We start from the raw sequence: 21,179 nt of genomic DNA, 5'->3' as shown, positions 1-21,179 counted from the left end.
TCTTATATAGGAGATGAAGAGACACATTTGAAGAGGCATGTCCTTTGATGAAAGGACATGACCTTAGACGAAAGGGTACAACTTTTAGGCTAAGGGATGTGTCTAGTCGATGTAGAGGCACAACCATTCACTAAGGGATACAACCATTCGTCGAAGAGATGTGGCTATTCGATGAAGAGGTACATCCTTTGACGAAGAGTCGCAACCAGTCGAGGGTAGGGGTTCCCTTTGGCTGGTAACTCTTTGCATCTGCAAGAGTAATCAGCAATGAAGAGAGAATCTGATATATAAACACGTCACAATCGTGACAAAAACAGGCCGACAGCAGCATGTGCTCACGATCAGCATCAGAGATGCTCACGACCTGCTATGAGCCAGGCGGCCAGGTGCCTGCAGTCGGCCAGGACACCAGATCAGGTCAGGTAGCAAACAGACAAGTCGGCCAGCAACAGAACCAGCTGACAGCCCTCCACACCTCAGAAAAAATGGGAAAAATACATGGAAAGTGAGGAAAAATGGGGAAACACCAAAAACGGGCGGCACACCCACAACATAGGCCCTGGTGTAATGTACAGACAAGAGATGACTGCTAACAACTCTATCCGGCTATGCTGCCTTGCCTCACCTGCTGGTGCTATTGGGTGTCCATAGGTAATGGATAGACTCTAGGTGCAAAGATCGGATAGTTTACTCATGGTGCTCTTAATGGTTGGAAGGTGATATTTAGTGTTATTAACACTATCACAAGTTTACCAACTCAAGGTAGAAACCGCACCTATTTATAGAGGCTATTGACATCTATATTGGCATAACTACATGGGGAGATTATGGGCAAAGGTACATCTGGAGCAAAGGTGAAGCAAGCATGTATACAAGGGTTTATTAAATAGTAGGTACTGTTGTAGGGGGTGCAGCTAGATATGCAGTGAGGTGGGGCAAGGCAGCAATGCCTCAATGCGTTTGTTTGTCATTAGAAACTTGTATCTTAAAAATACTGGTGGCGTCTTATAATTGCCTTGAGTCCCTTTGCTGAATTGTGATACGCTAGGTTGATTTGCGAAAGGAGTCAACCATCAAATTTGTTGCACCAGCTCCATTTCCAGTGATCACATTTGGACCATTTGCTTCAGCGACTACAGTATTGACAACTCTTTCACATGCTATTGGTATAAAATAAACATTGAACTTCTTATTAATATAATTGCTAGTTCAGTCAACATTTTAAAAAGAGATTAATTCAAATCTGCCTTGGCCTAAGTACATGTATGTATGTGTGTGCTTATGTGCATGTATGTATGCATCATGCATTTTCTCTTTAAAAAAAGTACTATCTTTATGAACACAGGAACAATAGGTATGCCTCCAAAGTGGAGTCTTGGCTACCACCAATGTAGATGGAGTTACGAACCTGATTCAAGGGTTTTAGAGGTCAGCTCCAGAATCACATGGTAGTCATCAGAACTAACAATTTACAAAGAATTTCAAATGATTAAGTTGTCTTAATCTTGATGTTGGAACAGGTTGCTGATACATTTCGAGATAAACAAATACCTTGTGATGTGCTGTGGATGGACATTGATTACATGGATGGATTTCGATGTTTCACTTTTGATCCTGTATGTACAACCACATTTCTCAAAGCCACCTAACTTGATTTTGACTACCACCACCTTGATTTTTTTTTGGGAGAAACATACTACACAAAATACTGTTGTTTGAGCTTGCACCTTTGTGCTGGGGAATGTGGTGGCAGCAGCCATTCTGACAAGGGCCTGCCAACCTATTTTTCATTTTCTAGCAGTTGCATTACATAAAATCAATTGGCTTTCACTCCATAATGAACCACTGAATTGATGATTAAATATCAAGATTCAAGGGTTGATTACATCTGTAGCTTGGCTTTCCTACGTCTGATTTGAGGCCTTAGAACTTGTATCGTGGAAAGTGCAGTATTTTATGAAAGCATCTTATTTGTGTAAACAACAGAAAAAATTCTCGTCTCCAGAAGGGCTGGCTAAAAGTCTATATCGCAATGGTTTCAAAGCTGTTTGGATGCTGGATCCTGGTATAAAAGCAGAAACTGGATATTTTGTGTATGACAGCGGATCTTCCCAAGATGTCTGGATGCTGTCGTCCAAAAGAAAACCTTACATTGGTGAGCCTTCTAAGAAACTGGATCACTTCAATCCTGAAGGGTAGCATGTGTTCTTTAACCAACATTGGTGACAATCTCCACCACAGGGGAAGTATGGCCAGGACCATGCGTCTTTCCGGACTTCACCTCATCAAAAACACGCGAATGGTGGGCTGATCTCGTGAGCAAGTTTGTTTCCAATGGTGTTGATGGTATATGGAATGACATGAATGAGCCTACAGTGTTTAAGGTACGTATTTTGTGCCCATTTATCTTAAAACAGTGCACTTCCTCCAGGACCTTCACTGCTTGTCCACATAACACACACACACACACACTCACTCTGTGAATATGTGTGTGCGTGTGTGTGTGTGTGAGAGAGAGAGAGAGAAAGAAAGAAAGAAAGAAAGAAAGATTTTATTAACGTCTTCCGAAAGACCGAACTCGGCCTATGAGACAAATTGGAGTACCTGTATGGGGTATCCTCTGTCATCCCAACAAAATAAAAAAGTACTGAACAACAAAAAAAAAGCTGAATCTGGGTGTGCAGGGGATGGAGCTCTACTACTAGGAGAATGCAAAGCTATATGCATGGAGTATACAATCATGATATGCAACCTAGCTAGCTCCATCCTGTACCATACTGGGGGTATAAAATGGTATACATCAGTGAAGGGGGTGTCCACAGCTCCCTGAAGAACATGCCTGGGTGTGCTCTGAAGCGAGCCAGTCGCTCCGCACCCTCTCTGTGAAACTGAGCTCTGATCTCTGTCATCTCTCTCTGGTATAGGCGTGGTGTCCGAAAGCCAGGTGTCCGCTGTCTCCTGCGGGCTCTAAGTGTCTCTGCTCTCTGGAGAGTAATTCCCTGCCGTGTAGGGGCTGGGAGGGGGATGGATCTCTGAAAAAATGTAGTAATCTGTGTCTGTCGCCCCCCCCCCCTGGAGCTGTCTGAGCCTGTAATAATGTCTCTCTGTGGCGCTGTATGTCTAGAATGTATCTCCCCAGTATGCGCTGGTCTGCTGCCTCAAAGATCTGGCGTAGGGAATGTGGCTCTCTGAATAAAATGGGATATCTCTCTCTGATGGCTGTATATGCTCTGCATCTGCATACATAATGCTCCTCACTCTCCACCTCCTCTCTGCACAATCTGCATACCCTCTCCTCTCGGGGGATCTGTGCTGCTCTGCCAGTCTCAATCTCCAATCGGTGTGATGAAACTCTGAGCTGACCAATAGCCACTCGGGAGCCGTGTGGTAAAAAGCCCTCCATGTATCTAGGCCTCTCTATAAATCCATCATCAGTGATACTCATGAAGTGATCTCTGTAGTATAGCATCTTCGGTGGAAGAGGCTGTGTAGGCGATATCCATGTCTCTCGTGTATAGAGCTGCCATAGATCCTGCCTCAATACTCTGTTCCTCTCACTATGAGAGAGACGGATATGTGGTGCATTCCTGTCATACTGGAATGGTGGTAGATGATCCATGTCTAGGCCATGCTGTGAGAACCAATGTGTGACCTGTGCATACCATGATCCTCTGTCTCCTGCCTCAGCCAGCTGTCTAGATGCCTCAAAAGCTCTGTATGACAATCTGTCCTGTGGCATCTCTCTGAATCTGTCTAGCAGGCATATGGTCTGAAATATGGCCTCTACCATCATAGGAGGCGCAGCAAACTCTGCTCGGATAATGTCATGAGGTACTGACGGTTTGCTGCGTATCATGCGTGCCATCATGAGGGCCTGTGGTCTCTCTATCTGTGTCCACCAATGGGTAGCAAGGCCTGGCGCCCATACCGCTGCTCCATACATCAATGCCGGTGTGACTAATGTGTCAAATAGCCACCCCTTCGTCCGGGGCTCCTGAAAATGCGCCTGGTGACACTGTCTCTCTAGCATAGCCAATGCTGCATATCCCCGTGTCAATCTAGCTCTGGCTGCTGAACCCATGGTGAAGCGTGTGGCTGCTGCAGAGAAGGTAACCCCTAGGTACACGTATGATGTCACCACCTCCACCTGGCATCCTGCGAGAGTGAATGTCAGCTGACTCCTGCCCTGTCTCGATGTATGAAAGACCATAACCTTGGTTTTCCCAAGGTTCACAGTAAGACCCCTCTGTGTGCAGAAATCATCGAGTGCATGTAGGTGCTGCTGTAGACCACCTGGAGACTCAGACACTAATACAATATCATCAGCATAGAGCATAATATGTATTGAGGTACCTGCTAAATCAACTCCATCTCCGCCTCCCCGTGTAATGAAGTCATCCACCTCATCAATGTATAACCCAAATAGCGTGGGGGAAAGTGGGCATCCTTGCTTCACACCAATGGTGCTAGCAATAGTCTCAGACATACCTCCTGGACATCTGACTCGCCCAAAAACCTGCTCATATAATGCCTAGATGCCCCATGTCATATCTGCTGGTATGCCAAGAGACTGTAGGCGCTGAAAGAGCCTCTCTCGTGGTACTGTGTCAAATGCCTTGCGGAAATCCACAAAGCAGCAATAGAGCTTTCTCTTCCTCACTCTGGCCTGATCAATCATACATCTCAAAGTGAATACATGGTCAGTGGTAGAGAAAGCTCTCCTGAAGCCTGCCTGCCCTGAGGAGCGTAAACCTGCTCGCTCAGCATATAAGCTAAGCTCTTGCTCCAGCACTGCACCATAGAGTTTGGCCAGCACGTGGCCAACCATAACCGTCTTGTAGTTGCTCGGATCGAGCATATCCCCTGTTTTGTGAATCGGCACAATGGTGTGCATCGTCCACTCCGCAGGCAGACCCTCTGCTAGTGCCCTGTTAAACAGGTGTGCAAGAAAAGGAGCTAAAGAATCTACTGCATATATGAGGTGCTCACCCTGCAGGCCCATATGGTCGGCGGCCCGTCCGTGCTGTAGGCGGCGGATAGCTTCCTGTACCATCGAGTGGGTAAAGAAGCTAGATGTGGTAGGTCGAGGCTCCTGTGGCTGAGGTATAGGTGGCTGCTGTGGGGCATGGTATAGACCCTCTGCATAGGTGTGCCATGTCTGTGGGTCTGCAATAGGTGTCGGGGTCCGGGGCTCTCTGAAGTGCCGCCATGAGACAGGGCTATCTCTACTGATGAAGAAATGAAAGATCTCTAGCTCCTGTATCTCTGCGAAGGCCCGCCTTTTGCGGCGAGTAAGTCTCCTCATCTCTCTCCTCGACTCCTGCTCTGTGATGGCTCCCAAGGCTCTCTGTATGCGGAGCCGTGAGTATAGAGCTCTGCACTCGTCATCATACCATCTGTTCTGGGGCATAGTCCCAGGTCTCGCAGGCTCTCCTGAGTGTACACGATGTGGGAAGCTCTGTAATGCAGCCGTGTGTAGGAGTGATGCCAGCTGGGCCGTAGTGGTATGCATAGGTGCCAGGGGATCCATGAGTAGGAGTCCATCCTCTACTCTGCCAGTGTATATGTCTGCCATGTCATGTGTGAAGTAGATGGTAGTGTGTGGCGTCGGTATGTGGGGGACTGGTGATACTGGTGATCCGGCTAGTGAAAATGCCAAGTATGTATGATCCGCCCCAATAGGACGAGGTGGAATGGAGAATGAGGTGACAAGCTGTGATGCCTCCACAGACCCCATAATGTAGTCTACCACCGTGCCTCTGGTCCGTGTATGACCCCCATGTGGAAAGCATGTCAGCCCTCCTGATCCCGGCCACTGTAACATCCCGTTATAAATAACGAGACGATGCCTGGCTCCCAACTCTAGTAAGTGGTCCCCATAATGTCCTCTGTCTGGTCCAGTGTCCTCTGATGCCCGACTAGTCCCTATCGAGAGAGAGAGAGAGAGAGAGAGAGAGAGAGAGAGAGAGAGAGAGAGAGATGTTATTAATGTCTACAAAAGACCCGAAGGGTATATGAGACCAAAAAGCTGTTTCATGTGATCCATGAGTAAACAGGATGTCAAGACAACATGAAAAAAGTAAAAAGACTAGCTGCTGAAAGGAGAGAGAGAGAAAGAATTACATTAACGTCTACAAAGGCCAAAATGACCTATGAGGCCAAAAGGATTACATCATGTCCATGGAATACATCATCATGGGTACTAAAATGAAATGAAAGAAAATGACAAAGCTAAAATGCTAGATTTGATCCATGTGCAAAGAGCATAGGCTCGCATATCATCGTAAGGTATCCCGTATGGGGCACTGCAACAATGCACTCAGAGTGGTAAAGCTGAGCTGGTGTGAGGGAGTCTTGTGATGGTGTAAAATGATGGCCCTGATCCTCCTATGGTGACGTGGGCATGGGCGGGGGCCTCTAGCTCGAGGTCGTCGACCTTTGCATAGCTCGGTGGCAGAGAGAGAGAGAGAGAGAGAGAGAGAGAGAGAGAGAGAGAGAGAGAGAGAGAGATAGAGAAATGAAATGATATATTAACGTCTCTAAGAGGCCATGATGGCCTATGAGACCAAAACTGAGAGTACATCTGAAGTTGGTCTCATCAAAGAGAACAACCAAATGAAACTGAAAAGTACAATAAACTGCCTTACAGTTATAAGAACTGTAAGTAAGACGACTCAACTTTTTTCATCATTTCTATTTACATGGACTAAATAATATTCATGGTTTGCTGTTTCTGTGTCCGTGTTTCAAGCAGTTTCTGTGGGTGTGTGCTCATGAGAAGGCAGTGGCGGGTGTGCCTGGGCTGAATATCCTCCTGCTCATGGGCACGCTGTCTGGTCACCTCCTGTGGTGTCTGGCTAAAGTACTAAGAGAAATCTCTGTGATGTGTCTCCTCATGGTCTCTGCGCTCAGCATAGCCTATCTCGGTGGTGACGCATCTCCAAGAGAAATGGGCCTAGACATTGCTGGTCCTAATAGTCCATGATCCTGGAGAGTAGGCCAAAATCCCCCTTAAATAGGCAGTGGTATGTCTTGCATCTCATAGTACATTGGGCATCTGCATATGTAATGCTTCTTTGTCTCAACCACCCCCATGGTACGTCTTTTGCAAATCCTTTGCTCCTCCTGTATGCCCTTTTATCTCCCTTTCTCTATCCTCAAGCTGTGGGATGATACCCAAATTTGACCAGTCATGTGACATGTGTCTCTGTAGGTAGCGTGGCGCCTCTGTATGAATCCATCTGGTGTGAGCTCGAGGAAGTGCTCTTAGTAGAAGCAGGATTTAGGGGGTAGCTCCTGTGGACCCAACCATGTGGTGTGGGTGTCTAATCTAAGCATATGTGTGCAGATGAGCCCCAAGATCTGTTCGTGGAAGAGGGGTAGGAGAGGGGCATTAAGACTGTAAACAAAAGGTGGCAAGTTATCAATGTTCAAGGAATGTGAGGCAAACCAGCTCCTAACCTGGGCATACCATGACCATGTTGCACCCTCTGCTTCCAACCTCTGCAATGACTCCAAGGGACTCCCATGTGTATTCATTGACCACCAGAAGACATCTCTCCAAACTCTGATGAGTCTCAATGTAGAAGATCAGTTGTCTCCCACTATATGTCTCGACAAAACCGCCGGGATCAGACCAGTGTCCCATTGCGATTCCGTACTGCTATTTTGAGCATGTCCTTCATCCCATAGACCTCGCGCGCATCATTGGCGCATGTGCTACGTGAAGGGGGCTTAAGTCATGTCCCGTATAGATCTTTGTTCCTCGCAGGAGAGGTCTCTTCCTCAAAAAGGCTTCCTGATGTGCCACCTCTTGGAATTTCAGAATTAGTGGATGTTCCCTATTCCTGTCTTTCCCTACTCCCATGTGTATTCATTGACCACCAGAAGACATCTCTCCAAACTCTGATGAGTCTCAATGTAGAAGTCCAGTTGTCTCCCAGTATATGTCTCGATAAAACCGCCGGGATCAGACCAGTGTCCCATTGCGATTCCGTACTGCTATTTTGAGCATGTCCTTTGTCCCATAGACCTTGCACCATCATTGGTGCCTTTCAGTGATGATTACCCTTCTGTCTCTATAGACCGCCCATTTACCTTGAGCTCCTGCTTTTTGGACCTCAGCCATGCGCTATGTGAAGGGGGCTTAAGTCATATCCTGTATAGATCTTTGTTCCTCACAGGAGAGGTATCTTCCTCAAAAAGGCTTCCCGATCTGCCACCTCTTGGAATTTCAGAATTAGTGGACGTTCCCTATTCCTGTCTTTCCCTACTCTCCATGCATCTTTGAAGGGTGTCCTCTTGATCTTGAGCTGGTTGCACACCACCAGTCCATCATCCTTAGCTGGTGTGCCCTCCGGGACTCCTTCTACCCTGATATATAATGCCCTAGCCTTCCTGCTTTGTTCCTTATCCAAGGTGGCATTCATTATCTCTTGGGTATTGGCTGCTGGTGGCTTCTGTTTTTTGACGATCTCTATCCACTTGTTTGTTTCCTTCAAATCAGATTAAGATTTCTTGGTGCTTTTTGCCCATGTGAGTATCTCCTGTTTCTCCTTCTCCCGTGCCTCTTGGATGTCTTCAATGTTTGCTTGGACCCCCTCTCCTTGCACGAGGAATTGGGCATATGAATCCACCACTTTGGAATTCCAGCTTTCCTCTTGTTGACTGAGCGTTGTTTCAAGCTCTCTAATCCGGGTGTTCTTGCCACCTACTTGAGGCCTTAGGGCTTCAACTATTTCCCTCAGTGTTGCAGCAATGCAACTGTTTTTTCATGTTATTCAGGGCTTGGTCCCATGTGAGGTACTCTTTTTTCATGTTATCTTCTATATGCCCGATATAACTTTCAATCTCTGCAACTGTAGGCATTTACTTAGAGTGGGGAAGAGAGAAAATGGAGAGAAAAAAAAAGCCAAGAAGAACAAGAAAACCTAGAGCCCTGATCAAGAAAAGCAAGAAAAAAGGGGGGAGAGAGAGAGAGAGAGAGTAGCAGAACCCTTAAAAGCAGAAAAAGAAACCTTGAACTGCAAGAAAGCCCTAAAACGCAGGTAGAAACCCTTTAACGCAGGGCAGCCATGGTTTAGGGAGAGAAACCCTAAAGTGCAGGAAAAACCCTAAAACGCAGGTAGAAGCCCTAAAACACAGGCATCCATGATGCTGAAACCCTAAAATGCAAGAAAAACCCTAATACAGAGTCTGAAACCCCAAAAACGAGCTCATGAGAGAGAGAGAGAGAAATGAAATGATATATTAACGTCTCTAAGAAGCCATAGTGGCCTATGAGACCAAAACCGAGAGTACATCTGAAGTTGGTGTCTCATCAAAGAGAACAACTAAATGAGACTAAAAAGTACAATAAACTGATTGTCCTACAGTTATAAGAACATAACTGTAAGACTCCGAGATGATACTGAGAGAGAGAGAGAGAGAGCTCACCCCTAGTATGATTGTGTATTCGGCAGACTGTGGTAAAAACAATGCCTGATACCAACATCCATTGTGGAGATGCTGAACTCGGAGGTTCACAAGCCCACTCACATTATCATAATGTAATTATTAATTCCCTTTTTTTTTTCAACATGCTTGGTTGATTCTATAATTATTTGCAGTAGGTGTGGTAAATACTGTGATTAATCATAAAAGAGTGTTTTGTAAGGCCGGCCTTATTTCGAAACAGGTATATGGCATGCTGATGGCAAGATCTACTCATGAAGGAATGCTCCGTGCGGACTCCAGGAGACGGCCATTTGTGCTGACAAGAGCAGGGTATATTGGTAGCCAAAGATATGCAGCTACCTGGACAGGAGATAATCTCTCAACTTGGGATCACCTTCGCATGAGCGTTCCGATGGCCCTGAATTTGGTACATAATTTTTTTAAACCTCATTCAAATGGTATAACATTATTCGATCTATTCTTTGTTTATAATTTAAGAAGCCTGTGCAATTTGATTGTTAAGTGTGCTCCATTGTGTGTGTATATGATTGTCAAAATATAGGGTCTCAGTGGGCAACCATTCGTGGGTCCTGATATTGGTGGATTCGCGGGGGATGCAACACCAAAACTTTTCGCACGTTGGATGGGGATTGGTGCACTGTTGCCGTTCTCTCGTGGTCACTCTGAGGCAGGGACTGTGGATCATGAACCTTGGTCATTTGGTGTTGAGGTACGTACATGCATCTTTCAAGAATGCAGTTTTCCTATGGAATGAGCATTTGTTAATCTCCCTTGGATCCTGAGTGGTGTGTGTAATTTTTGCGGGAGTGCATATTTTTGAAGCAAGAAATTGATACAGAGTCCTAGTGTCTGCAGGTGTAAATCCGTCGCTTACTAGGCATCAAAGATCCACACTGCAAGCAGTGCATTTTTCAACTAGATTGGCAAGCAGGCCCTTTAAACCAGATGCTAGCAAGATCCTCCCATGCTTTGAGGCCTGCAACACCATCTGATCCTATCTGTGTCCCCAGACAGAAAAGGTGGTGGACTCCAACTGTGAAAATAAGCTGCATGCTGTTCTTGCATAGCTTGGGAGTTGCTTTGAAATTGTTTCTAGAGGTTGTAGAGCGTACGATTAAGCTCCAACTATATGGCGCTGATGATCTCTGCTGTGGGGGATAAGAAGTCCCCTGTTAGGTCTCCCTGCAGCATTGCTCACTTCAAACATGCCAGGTTGTGAGGATTATGTTCCATCTGAAGTCCCAAAGTTCGGCCGGGTCCCATGGACCCTTTGAGCCTCCACTACTGTGATCCATTATAGGTCTAGGTATAGGATCATGCCAGTGCAATCCTCTTCGTAATGTAGGGCAGGGCTCAATTCCATGACCCAGGCTATGGCTCCCCATGTGATGAGAAGCGGGTGCTGTGGCAGTCCTATGTGAACAGGTTTAGTTTCCCTTGGTCAAATTTGTGCTGCTGCTGGGCATTCCCAAAGGCAATGTGGTTGACCCCTGCAGTGCTCCTCATCTTCGGTGTGAAGCGTGTGTGTCCATGTGATTGTCTAGGAGCTGACTGCAAGGCTGTTAAGCGTGGATGGTTTTAACAAATAGGTGACCGTGCAGGGCGAAAGTGGCCTAGAGGAGTATCTAGAGCTCAGTGGGGTTCTGCCTATTTTACCTTGTGTAAGCCAGTGCTACTGTTTCTGTGAAATGTGGCTTCACTGGTACGTGTGGATCTGCCATTCCTGTCTTTCCAAGTAGGCAAAGAAGGGACAGCAAAGCTGAGCTGGTGCTGCTTCTGGTTCCCACTTCCAAATCCATTAGTCTAGGTACTGGTCTGTTCTCCCAAAGACAAAACCTCCAGGAATGACCAGCAGCAATTAAAATGGTTGGGATCTGTATACCAGGTGTGTCGCTGGATTTTGATCACCAGAACTTATCTGTATGGGGCCTGGGCACAAAACTCCTCCTCTGTGGCCTCCTGATGATGATCAGGCATTCATCTGCCCTATTGAGAAATCCCGAGTTTCTGCCCATGCTCTTTGTTCAGAACATTGGCAATCTAGAAATGAGGATTTCTTGTCCTTTTTGTTTGTTTTATGAGCTTTCTAAAGCAGACTTGGTCTTACGCTAGTAGCCTAAGACTTCAGAAGTTGATGAAATTATGATGCTAGTTTCATCTTGCTGCAGTGTGAAAAGGTTTGCCGACTAGCTCTCGAAAGAAGATACCGGCTTTTACCTCATATCTACACTCTCTTCTACAATGCTCACACAACAGGAGAGCCTGTCATAAGCCCACTGTTTTTTTCTGGTAAGAGTGCAGTTGATTTTATTTGGATGATATAAAGGTGGTGGGGACGTGTCTTATGGCATCAAATGATTTAATGCAGATGCGAAGGATCCCAAGCTACGTAAAGTGGAAGACAGCTTTCTTTTGGGTCCAATACTCGTGAGTGTGAGGTATTTCATTCCTTCCACAGGCACAGGCCATATTAATTCTTGGTTTTCCCAATTTAAATACTATTCTAGGTGAATTTAAGATTTAAACAGAGTACGCACTGTTGTTTTCTACTGTCTTTTACTTATCAGCACAGAAAGAGGAGGAGATTATAATGCCAAACAGACAATTTTACCCCCCGGAAGCTGGAAGGAGTTCAACTTTGATGACGCCCATGAAGTACTGCACTCTTGTTGAATACGTTTTTTTTGTCTCAAATGCGGTGCATTTATTTTCTTTGTCTTGAATTGCAAACACTTCAAAAGCACAGGTTGCTCCATGGAGGCCGTGTTGCGTAATAAATTATTGGAAAAAACTGTCTTTAGTTTTTATCCTTACACATTTGTCTCATGACAGGACTTACCACTACTTTTCTTGAAATGTGGATCTATAATTCCCATGGGACCTGTTGTTCAAAACACTGGGGAAATGGATGCAACCAATGAATTGACTCTGATTGCTGCACTTGACGACCATGGTGATTGAAAAGTCTAGTCCTTATATTGCAATGCTTTCTTTTAATCAGCCATTTTTGTCTTTGGTAGTATGTTCCATGCCTTGCAATTATTTATTTATTTATCTTGGAGTGTTATACATATATATTGTCAGGGTGCTAACTCATGAGTCATGCTCCCTGTTGGGTGGGGGGTACTACTGGCACATCAAGGACCTCTGGCAAATGTTTTATCTGTCGCCATGGTCGAGGTGATAATTGAATCTGTTATGTCTGTTTATAGTGGGATTTGCAGTAGAATCTCGTAAGCTTGAAAGCTTAGTGACTAGCTCATTCATAATAATGGGACTATTCAACTCAATTGGAAGGTTGCTTTCAATGCCACTGAGGCCCTTAACATGATCAGAAAGGCTGAGTATTTACAAAGAGAGCATTTGTCTCTATTACATCGGTGGTTGGGTGACACACACAAAAAGGGATCAGGCTGACCTCTACTGGAAGTGTTTTAACGAGGATCTCTCAGCCAACCTTAGCCTGCAAAACTCAATTTTTTAGTTCGTGGACTATGAGTAAGCTAGAATACCACCTGGCCATAGCACCCTATAGGAGCACCCTCCCAAGCCTGATTCCAGATCAAGCCATGCCTGAACTCCTCACTCAAGCCCTTTGTATCCCATACCATGAAGAACCACCATCCAGGTGTTATGCTTGATCCAGACCAAGGCTTGATCTGGTTCGTGAATCCTTGGGTCTCCACTTAGTTAATGAGCCTAGTCCTTTCTATAGATGCTAAACGAGAGTGTTTTAGTTGTAAGGTCTTGTTCGCTAATGTAGTAACTTTTAGAAAGTTTTTACAATCAGTCTAACCTTATCAAGTGTTGCCAGTCTAGTTATGTCTTTTGGGGACAAAACACTCACTGGTTTCAGCTTCATATCATCACATGCAACATCACTTGGTTTTCTAGAAATTATACCTTCCAAGCTTTCTAAACATTGGAGACATTGGAGACATTGGAGCAGCTTTCGAGTATGTCATAAGGGATATGCGAGCAAGAGTGATCTAGATGAGTGCTGTTGATTGTACAGTTTGAGTAACTTATTGATTCTTGATTCCGTGGATGTGATATTCTTTTGCAGGAAAAGCTGAAGGATTGCTTTATGAAGATGATGGTGATGGGTTTGACTACCAAAAAGGAAAGTACCTGTTAACATCTTATGAAGCTACTTTGCAAGGTGAGGAGTTGCTTGTCAAAGTAGGTTGGTGCAAAGGCCATTTACAAAGGCCAAGGCGTGTTCTTAACGTACACCTTTTATTGGGAGAAACTGCCAAGGTAAGCAACCCAAACATACGATAAATGCATCCTCTAACTGCTGAAAGGATTGTTTGTCTCATTTGTTTGCAACATTTAGGTGGCCTTCTCGGGCATTGATGGGGAGGACATCAAATTCAAACTACCGAGAGCTGCTGAAATAGCAGAGCTTGTAGCTGAAACTGAGAGAAAGAAAAATTGTAAGTTTATTAAGGTGTCGATTCAAACAATCAAGATCCTTAAGAGCCCATCTCTCTCTCTCTCTCTCTCTCTCTCAATGTGTGTTTGTATTTTTGTGTATTTATGTATGTATGTATGTATGTGCACACAGTTTTTTTATTTTGTAAAACCACACTTTCGCCTGGATTGCTCTTCTTGCAAGAGCACAGAAATGAACTTCTCAAACTTCGAGGCATTTGGATTGCCTTTCATCATGAGTCTGATGGTAGAAGCAAAACCTTGATACGAGGCGAGCAATGCATTCAAGACAGTAGGCACCAATGAACTGTCAGGATATATTTCATCAACACTGGCGAATTGCTCCATAAAATCCTTGATTTTTGTAAGGAAACTGTCTATGGAGTCTCTCTTATCCATATGCTCCGACTCTAGTTGCTTGCGTACATAAGCAACACGTGCTTTATTATGTACCTGGTACAATGACAAGTGCATCCCAAGCATGTTTAGCAGTCCTACATGACCTAAAGTGAGGAATGATACTCCTCTTAACTGACAAAGCAAGCAACGCATGTGCCTATGCATCTCTTCCATTCCACTTTGTTTGTTCTTGCGTAGGAGGTATGCTATGTTGTGGTAATGCACCATGCGAAACTAAGTCTGTGTCTGCAGATGTGTCTTCTGCATCATGTTCATCAGAGGAACTAGGACGTTTCTTAGTACCAACCACAACATTACATAGCCCTTCAACTACCAATACATGCCGCATTATATAGGACTATAATGGGTAGTTGGTCCCGTCAAGCTTATCCTCAGCAGATAACATCCGAAATACATCACTGTCTTCTAAAAATACCCAAGGAAGTAATCACGCAACCTACAAAGTGTTGAGTGCTCCTTTGATGCAACCAAGGTGGTTGCTAATAAGGCTGTTGACAATGGAGACCTGCAAGGTGTGTGAAAGAAATGCACAGTAAAGTGAGAGAAAATTTTACTCGTAAGATGTAGAGATCGATGTGGCTAAAGTGTAGCTTGTAGACCAAATCTGGCGTGGTGAGTGTCTGTTGATGCTTTCTCGTGTATTTGCACATCCGTTTATAGTAGACTGTAGATTTGACAATACTACTCCAGAATTTGATGAAGAGCAGTGTGAATTAGGTCCTCGAAGATGTCTACAGAAAACTGAAAGCCGCACGACGAAAGGCACCTTGAAGACATGTATGGCTGACCGTGAAAAAGACATGACAGAAATGAAAAACACTTTGGAATCATGTAAGGAACGGCTCCCAAAACGTGCTCGGAACAAAAATTTGATCGGAAAATTGTAGTACAAAGTACTGCATACTTCACGGTCCTCTTTCTTCTCTCAGAAGGGCTCCTTGATCCGATTCAAGAAGATAGACGACACAGGGTGAAGGGTAGGCAGTAGCACAGGGACGAGGAGCGTATGTTGTGATAAAAAATGTTGGAAATAGGGTTGCAGGAATGTGCGCGCGCGCGATCAGACACAGTGGAGAAGCTCAAGGAAGCATACAATGAGATGATAGATAGATGATGAATGTGTGGTGTACAATGATGATAAGTAGAGCCCAAGATGGGTGTATACTAGCATGGGGAATAAACCTCCTAAAGAGGAAAAAAGTCTCGACTGGTCCATAGCAACATAAAAACGTGTTTCGCCCTCTTGAAACAGCACAAAACATTTTGAAACAAAACGAAACTTGCCAATCGAAATGACATTTCGCCCAAATGTAAAGTTAGGTCAAAAAATGGACGAAAGGGGGGTTTTTTTTTTTTTGCAAATGCGGTTTTTGCCATCGTTTTCACCCTTGTTTGCTGCCCATTTGCCACTTTGCACATCCCACGCTTCTTCCCGGCTACAGCCCATTGCTCCGCCTCTTCTTCTCATCCACTTCTTCTCTTTGCTCCTTCACTTCTCCTCCTCCACGCCTCTTCTTCCCCTTCCCTTTTCCTCTCTCTCTTCTCCTCCACGGTGTGAGGAGAATCTCGAAACACAATGTATAGGTAGACATAATGTACATAAGATGGTGTGTAGCCGATCCTTGATGATAAAAAACGACGTGTGGCAGCCAAGTGTATTCGCACAGGTGCTAAATGAAAAAAGAAACAGCATGGGTGAACGAGTGAAGTGGGCAGCGCAATCTTCTGGAAGAATCAAGGACGGTGACGGGTTGAAGAAGGAGAATTGGGAAAGTTTTCGGGTGTGGTTCATCGAGTGTGTGGCTAGAGAGACCACCAGAGAGAATGATTGCAATGGAGTGGCCTCCGGCAGGACAGTTTTTGTTTGGTTGAAGCTTGCAGGCTGTAGAACCTACTAATTTTCCAGATTGCAGTAAGAAGACCAGTGCAGTGTGAGAGAAATTGATTATGTCAGAGCAGAGGGAGTGCTGGAGACCGGAGAGTCAGCTAGGAGGTGTCCCCTAGGTTCTCTGTGGAGCATCTCTGTTAGAGACTCGGCCCAGTACAATTTCTGCTTAACTATAACTGTTATCTGTTAGCTGAGTGCTGGCTGGTTGGTGTGTGAGAAAGACCTGCTGTTCGTGGCAGTGGATTCAAAGGTTTGCAGTTGTGTTGTTGAGGTCTATCTATGGTCCGTGGAGGACACCGAATGTTTTTGGCGTTTTCTTTTGATATGTTTGTGCCCATGTCTCAAGGTTGTTGAGACATTGTTGTGTTTTTGTCTATATGAAGAAGTCTGCAAGTTTGGTCTGTGTTTGTTATGAATGGATACAAAGTTTATAGATTTGATGTTTTAGTTATGGTATGTGTGTTGCTTTCATCGAGTTCATGGAGATTGAACCCTTGTGTGTGTCAGTTTGTTGTCTGTGGAGTTGGTACTGAGTCAGTGTTGACTCAATCAACATCAGTTAAGAAGGTACAGAGTCGGACAAGGTCAGCTGAGTATCAAATGAAGTCAGCTGAAGGTGTAGAGGGCTTGGTTTGGCTTGTTTGGGATTGAGGGAGGTGTTTGTCAGTTAGAGCTGATTGTCAGTGGTCAGCTGTTAGCGGTCAGCAGTCAGACGGGTTAGTGGGTTGAGTAATGATTCAGAGTCAGCTGTGTGCTAGCTGCAATCAGCCCAGAGTCCATTGTGATGGATCTTGGTGAGGTTTGAGTGTTTTGAGGGGCTAAGAGTGTTAGAGGACATAGAGGAGAGGAAGTCTGATTCAGCTGAAACAGTCTTATATAACGTGCATTTAATGGCTTTTCTTCTTCCTTATGATTCAATTGCCTTGTTTGTGCAACCTCATGGAAAGCGTGCACATCCACTTTGCATTGGTTAATTTACTTTCTTTGCTGCCCCATATACCATTTGCCATATTATGTAATGATAGATTGCATCCTTCTTGCAAAGGTTCTCCATGCTAAGTCCCGGTCATAGCAGGCACTTCTCTAAGTAATGTGATAGGTAGGAGCTATTGACTATGCACAGTCATTTACATTGCAGCCCATAGCTATTTCAAAATGCATATATTTGTGTGTGTAATTACATGAGTAAATTAACAAATAAATAAATAAAAGTATGTATGTATCTATGTACTTATATGTCTGTGTGTAATTAAATAAATCTATAAAGAGATGAGCAAATAAACAAATATGTATGTGTAAATAAGTAAATAAATAAAATGTATAAGTACAAATATAAATATAAGTTCAAGTATAAATATAAATAAATACAGAAATACATAAATATGTATGTGTGTGCATGCGCATATACATATATATTTGTGGGTATATATATATATATATATATATATATATATATATATATATATACATATACATATATACGTGTATGTGTTTATGTATAAATGTGTGTAGATGTGCGTGCATGTGTACATATATGTGTGTGAGTGTGTATGTGTGGGTATATGTATATGTGTGTGTGTGTGTGTGTGTGTGTGTGTGTGTGTGTGTGTGTGTTTGTGTATTCATGTATGAATACGTGCATACACGCTAAACAAACACACACACATGTATGTCTTCATTTATGTTAATGTAAATGTGTTTGTGTTTGTGTTTGTGTTTATGTGTACGTGAAGTAGTTATTCATGCAAATTAGGTTGGTTGCAGCCATTGCAGGTAATTTACAAGATGAAATGAAAGTTGAGGATCCACTCAAGGGTGTGGGGGCTCCAAGAGCATTGATTGAGCTCTCTCAAGGTGACTGGAAGCTAAAAGTGGTGCCGTGGGTTGGTGGACGCATTATATCTATGGTTCATGCTCCAACAGGTAGACTTTCCATGGGGGCATTCATGCAAAGAAATGTTTGTTATCTGGAGTGCATTGGGGTTGGTTTTTTGATTGATTCTACAATCGTCTTCACTTTTATACACAAGGTGTATTTAGCCTGTAGCTCACATGGGCTAAACATATCACTCTCCACATTCAAATGATACAGGTTTTTAAAAAAGGAAGGGCCTATTTCGAATAGGTATTCTTATTTAGTATCTCGTTTCACTGTATTTACTAGCCTCATTACTCTTTGCATTCATAGGGCTTGCGAAGTTTGCCGGCCTAATTCCTATGAATTTTTTGTGTCCATGTTTATGTTTATGATCAGTTTACAGATAAAACATATGTAACATTCAGACTCATTGGATCTTTAGTAGACGTTAACAAAACATGTGTGTTGTTGGAGTGGAGATCAAGATAGCAACACACACATAGATTGAGCAAACAAGGAGAGATAAATAGAAGCACAACACTCAAAGTAGATTGATAAGAATGAGTGAAGTACACGTGAAGTGACATGATAAGGTCACATGGGTACCTTGTCTCATGATTACATCACGGACAAAAAATGCAGTCCCAAATGACATCATGATTTCCTTCATGCTTGAGACACAACAAGAGCAAAAAGTTAGGGTTTCATGGACAAATGACCTGCTGTCCAGCCTGCACCATAGGTGTTTTTCTCCCGTTCCATGAGCTTTGCAATCCATGCGAAGGTCCCATGGCTTTGTAATTCAGCCGGCATGAGGGTATTGGCTTGTACATCCTCCATGCCTCGGTAAAAGCACTTGTCAAATCCATGCTCTGATACCAATATAAAGTCTCCATAGACAGAGCCCAAGGACTAACTGACCTAGAATCGAAACCCTAACAAGGTTTCATAGACCAAACATAGTATGCATCGCATGACCCTGATAGATTATGGCTAGCAACTCACCACCCAACTGTAGAGTCCCTTGGACTCACCCTCGAGCTTGAGATCTGATTGTCATGAGCTAGCTTTGTACTAGCGTCCCATACCATTGGGCCAAACGACCCACCTTGTAGCTTCATGTCCATGGGGTCTTGCACGCCCGTGGTAGCCTTCTTGTCTACCATATGGATACCTCAATAACTTATAAGTGCCCCCAAGGTCACTTATATAGCAATAACCTAGCTATTATTGGCGCTTGCTTTATTTATAAGCTTTCTTGCTTTGTTCATAAGCTTTTAGCCATTATTAGCCATAATCTATTGCTTATAAGTTCTTAGCCAATCTAGATGTCATCCTGCTAGTGCCCTTAGCCCATGTGAACTTCTAGGTTCCCATGCCCTAGTTAAGTGCTAACCCTAACCTAGGTTAGTCCACGTCCCTAGCTCTAACCCTAGGCTTGTCAGAATGTGTGTGTGTGTGTGTGTGTGTGTGTGTGAGAAATGAAATGATATATTAACGTCTCTAAGAGGCCATAATGGCCTATGAGACCAAAACTGAGAGTACATCTGAAGTTGGTGTCTCATCAAAGAAATGAAATGATATATTAACGTCTCTAAGAGGCCATAGTGGCCTATGAGACCAAAACTGAGAGTACATCTAAAGTTGGTGTCTCATCAAAGAGAACAACTAAATGAGACTAAAAAGTACAATAAACTGATTGTCCTACAGTTATAAGAACAGAACTGTAAGACTCCGAGATGATACTGAGTAGAAAATACTGGAAAATACTGAAAAATGTATATCAGGTAGATCCATGTATGCTGATCAGTTGAAGTGTTGCCCTCTCCTTAGATCAAGTATCTCTGCCATGGGGCTGTCTAGAATGGAGATGTCGTAGAAGCGAGGTAGGCGCCTCCGATGCCGAGCAATAATGGCTTTGATTTGGGGATGGTGAGGATGCCGTGGTCGGGATCCTGGTGGGCGTGGCCAACGAGCACGACATAAGATAATTGCTCTATCAGTGGTGACTCCCTGGGAGCGTGGTCGGTGCCCTGATGGCCCAATGGAGGAGGTATCAAGAGGTGTGTGGGTTGGGTTGCTGGTGCTGGTGCCGAAGAAATCTGTCAGGGTCCTCTGTCTAGGTACATCATGGCTCGGCCTCTGGTCTGCCAAGAGGGTCTCTCTGTGTCTCCTGAGCTCAAGTAGAAACAATCCCATACACTGTACATCGGCAAATGTAGTGTTCCTCTGTCTCTACCTCTTGGTAGCATAGCTGACAAATGCGGTCATCCAAGATCTGATGCACATATCGCCCTGTCTCAATCCGCAGCTGGTGTGATGAGGTCCGGATCTGTCCAATGGCAGAACGTATCCCAGGTGATAGGTGTACATCCATGTACGCCGGGCGGGTGATAAAATCATCTGGTGAGAGGTGTAGAAAATGGCTCTTGTAATGAGCCATTTTCGTGCCTAAGGGCTCAAGGGGGCTAGTCCATGTCCTCTGTGTGTCCACTCTAATGATATCCATCTTGTTCACGCGGTTTTGCTTTGAGCGGGTGAGATCCAAAAATGGACAATCCAGACTGTACTGAAAGGGTGGTAGTGCCTCTATCGGCAAACCATGATCTCATCTGAGCGTACCAGCAATGAGTATCTCCATCCTCTGCCAACTGTATGGATGAGGTCAATGCCAATCGGGAGTACCTCTGTTGAGGGAGCTCCCATAGCCGCTGTAAAAAGGTAACTGCCTAGAATAGGGCCTCGGTTACTACTGGTGGGGCACCCAGCTCAACCCGAACAATCTCATGTGGTACTGATGATTTGCTCCGAATCATGCGGGCAATCATCATAATCAGTGGTCTCTCCATTTGCCTCCATCCCTCATCTGTCCCTCTCTGAGATCTGTGATGTATACTGGGCCCCCAAATTGGAGCTCCGTACAGGAGGGTCGGTGTGACAAGCGTATCAAATAGCCACAATTTGGTGCGTGGCTCCTGAAACTGTATGGGTGCACACTGTCTCTCAAGTGCCCCCAAGGCTGCATGCCCTCGAGCTAATCTAGCTACTGTTGCCTCCTTCAGGGAGAAATGCGGTCCTGTGAAAGTAACTCCCAAGTGGACATATGACCTGACCCAAGTG

General features: G+C 44.5%; 1 protein-coding gene across 3 annotated transcripts in view; it reads left to right on the top strand.

Annotated features, from left to right (window-relative positions):
* The window catches only part of HGL1 (heteroglycan glucosidase 1), a 77,238-nt gene that overhangs the window by 36,178 nt on the left and 19,881 nt on the right, over window positions 1–21,179 (top strand). For all 3 annotated transcript variants that reach the window (XM_086783795.1, XM_086783796.1, XM_086783797.1), the window contains 15 exons: window positions 1,049–1,166; window positions 1,346–1,428; window positions 1,521–1,616; window positions 1,987–2,155; window positions 2,242–2,384; window positions 9,462–9,548; window positions 9,677–9,862; window positions 9,998–10,165; window positions 11,625–11,745; window positions 11,825–11,894; window positions 12,024–12,111; window positions 12,289–12,409; window positions 13,523–13,716; window positions 13,796–13,895; window positions 17,966–18,124. In XM_086783795.1, coding sequence (XP_086639921.1) covers window positions 1,049–1,166; window positions 1,346–1,428; window positions 1,521–1,616; window positions 1,987–2,155; window positions 2,242–2,384; window positions 9,462–9,548; window positions 9,677–9,862; window positions 9,998–10,165; window positions 11,625–11,745; window positions 11,825–11,894; window positions 12,024–12,111; window positions 12,289–12,409; window positions 13,523–13,716; window positions 13,796–13,895; window positions 17,966–18,124 — 1,903 coding nt within the window. The remainder of the gene's footprint in view (window positions 1–1,048; window positions 1,167–1,345; window positions 1,429–1,520; window positions 1,617–1,986; window positions 2,156–2,241; window positions 2,385–9,461; window positions 9,549–9,676; window positions 9,863–9,997; window positions 10,166–11,624; window positions 11,746–11,824; window positions 11,895–12,023; window positions 12,112–12,288; window positions 12,410–13,522; window positions 13,717–13,795; window positions 13,896–17,965; window positions 18,125–21,179) is intronic.

This window comes from Cibotium barometz, chromosome 46, assembly GCF_041138505.1.
Source record: "Cibotium barometz isolate CiBa-2024 chromosome 46, ASM4113850v1, whole genome shotgun sequence".
In the NCBI taxonomy this organism is placed as follows: domain Eukaryota; kingdom Viridiplantae; phylum Streptophyta; class Polypodiopsida; order Cyatheales; family Cibotiaceae; genus Cibotium; species Cibotium barometz.
Note: the sequence above shows the minus strand (reverse complement) of the source record. Positions and strands in the feature narration are given on the sequence as shown.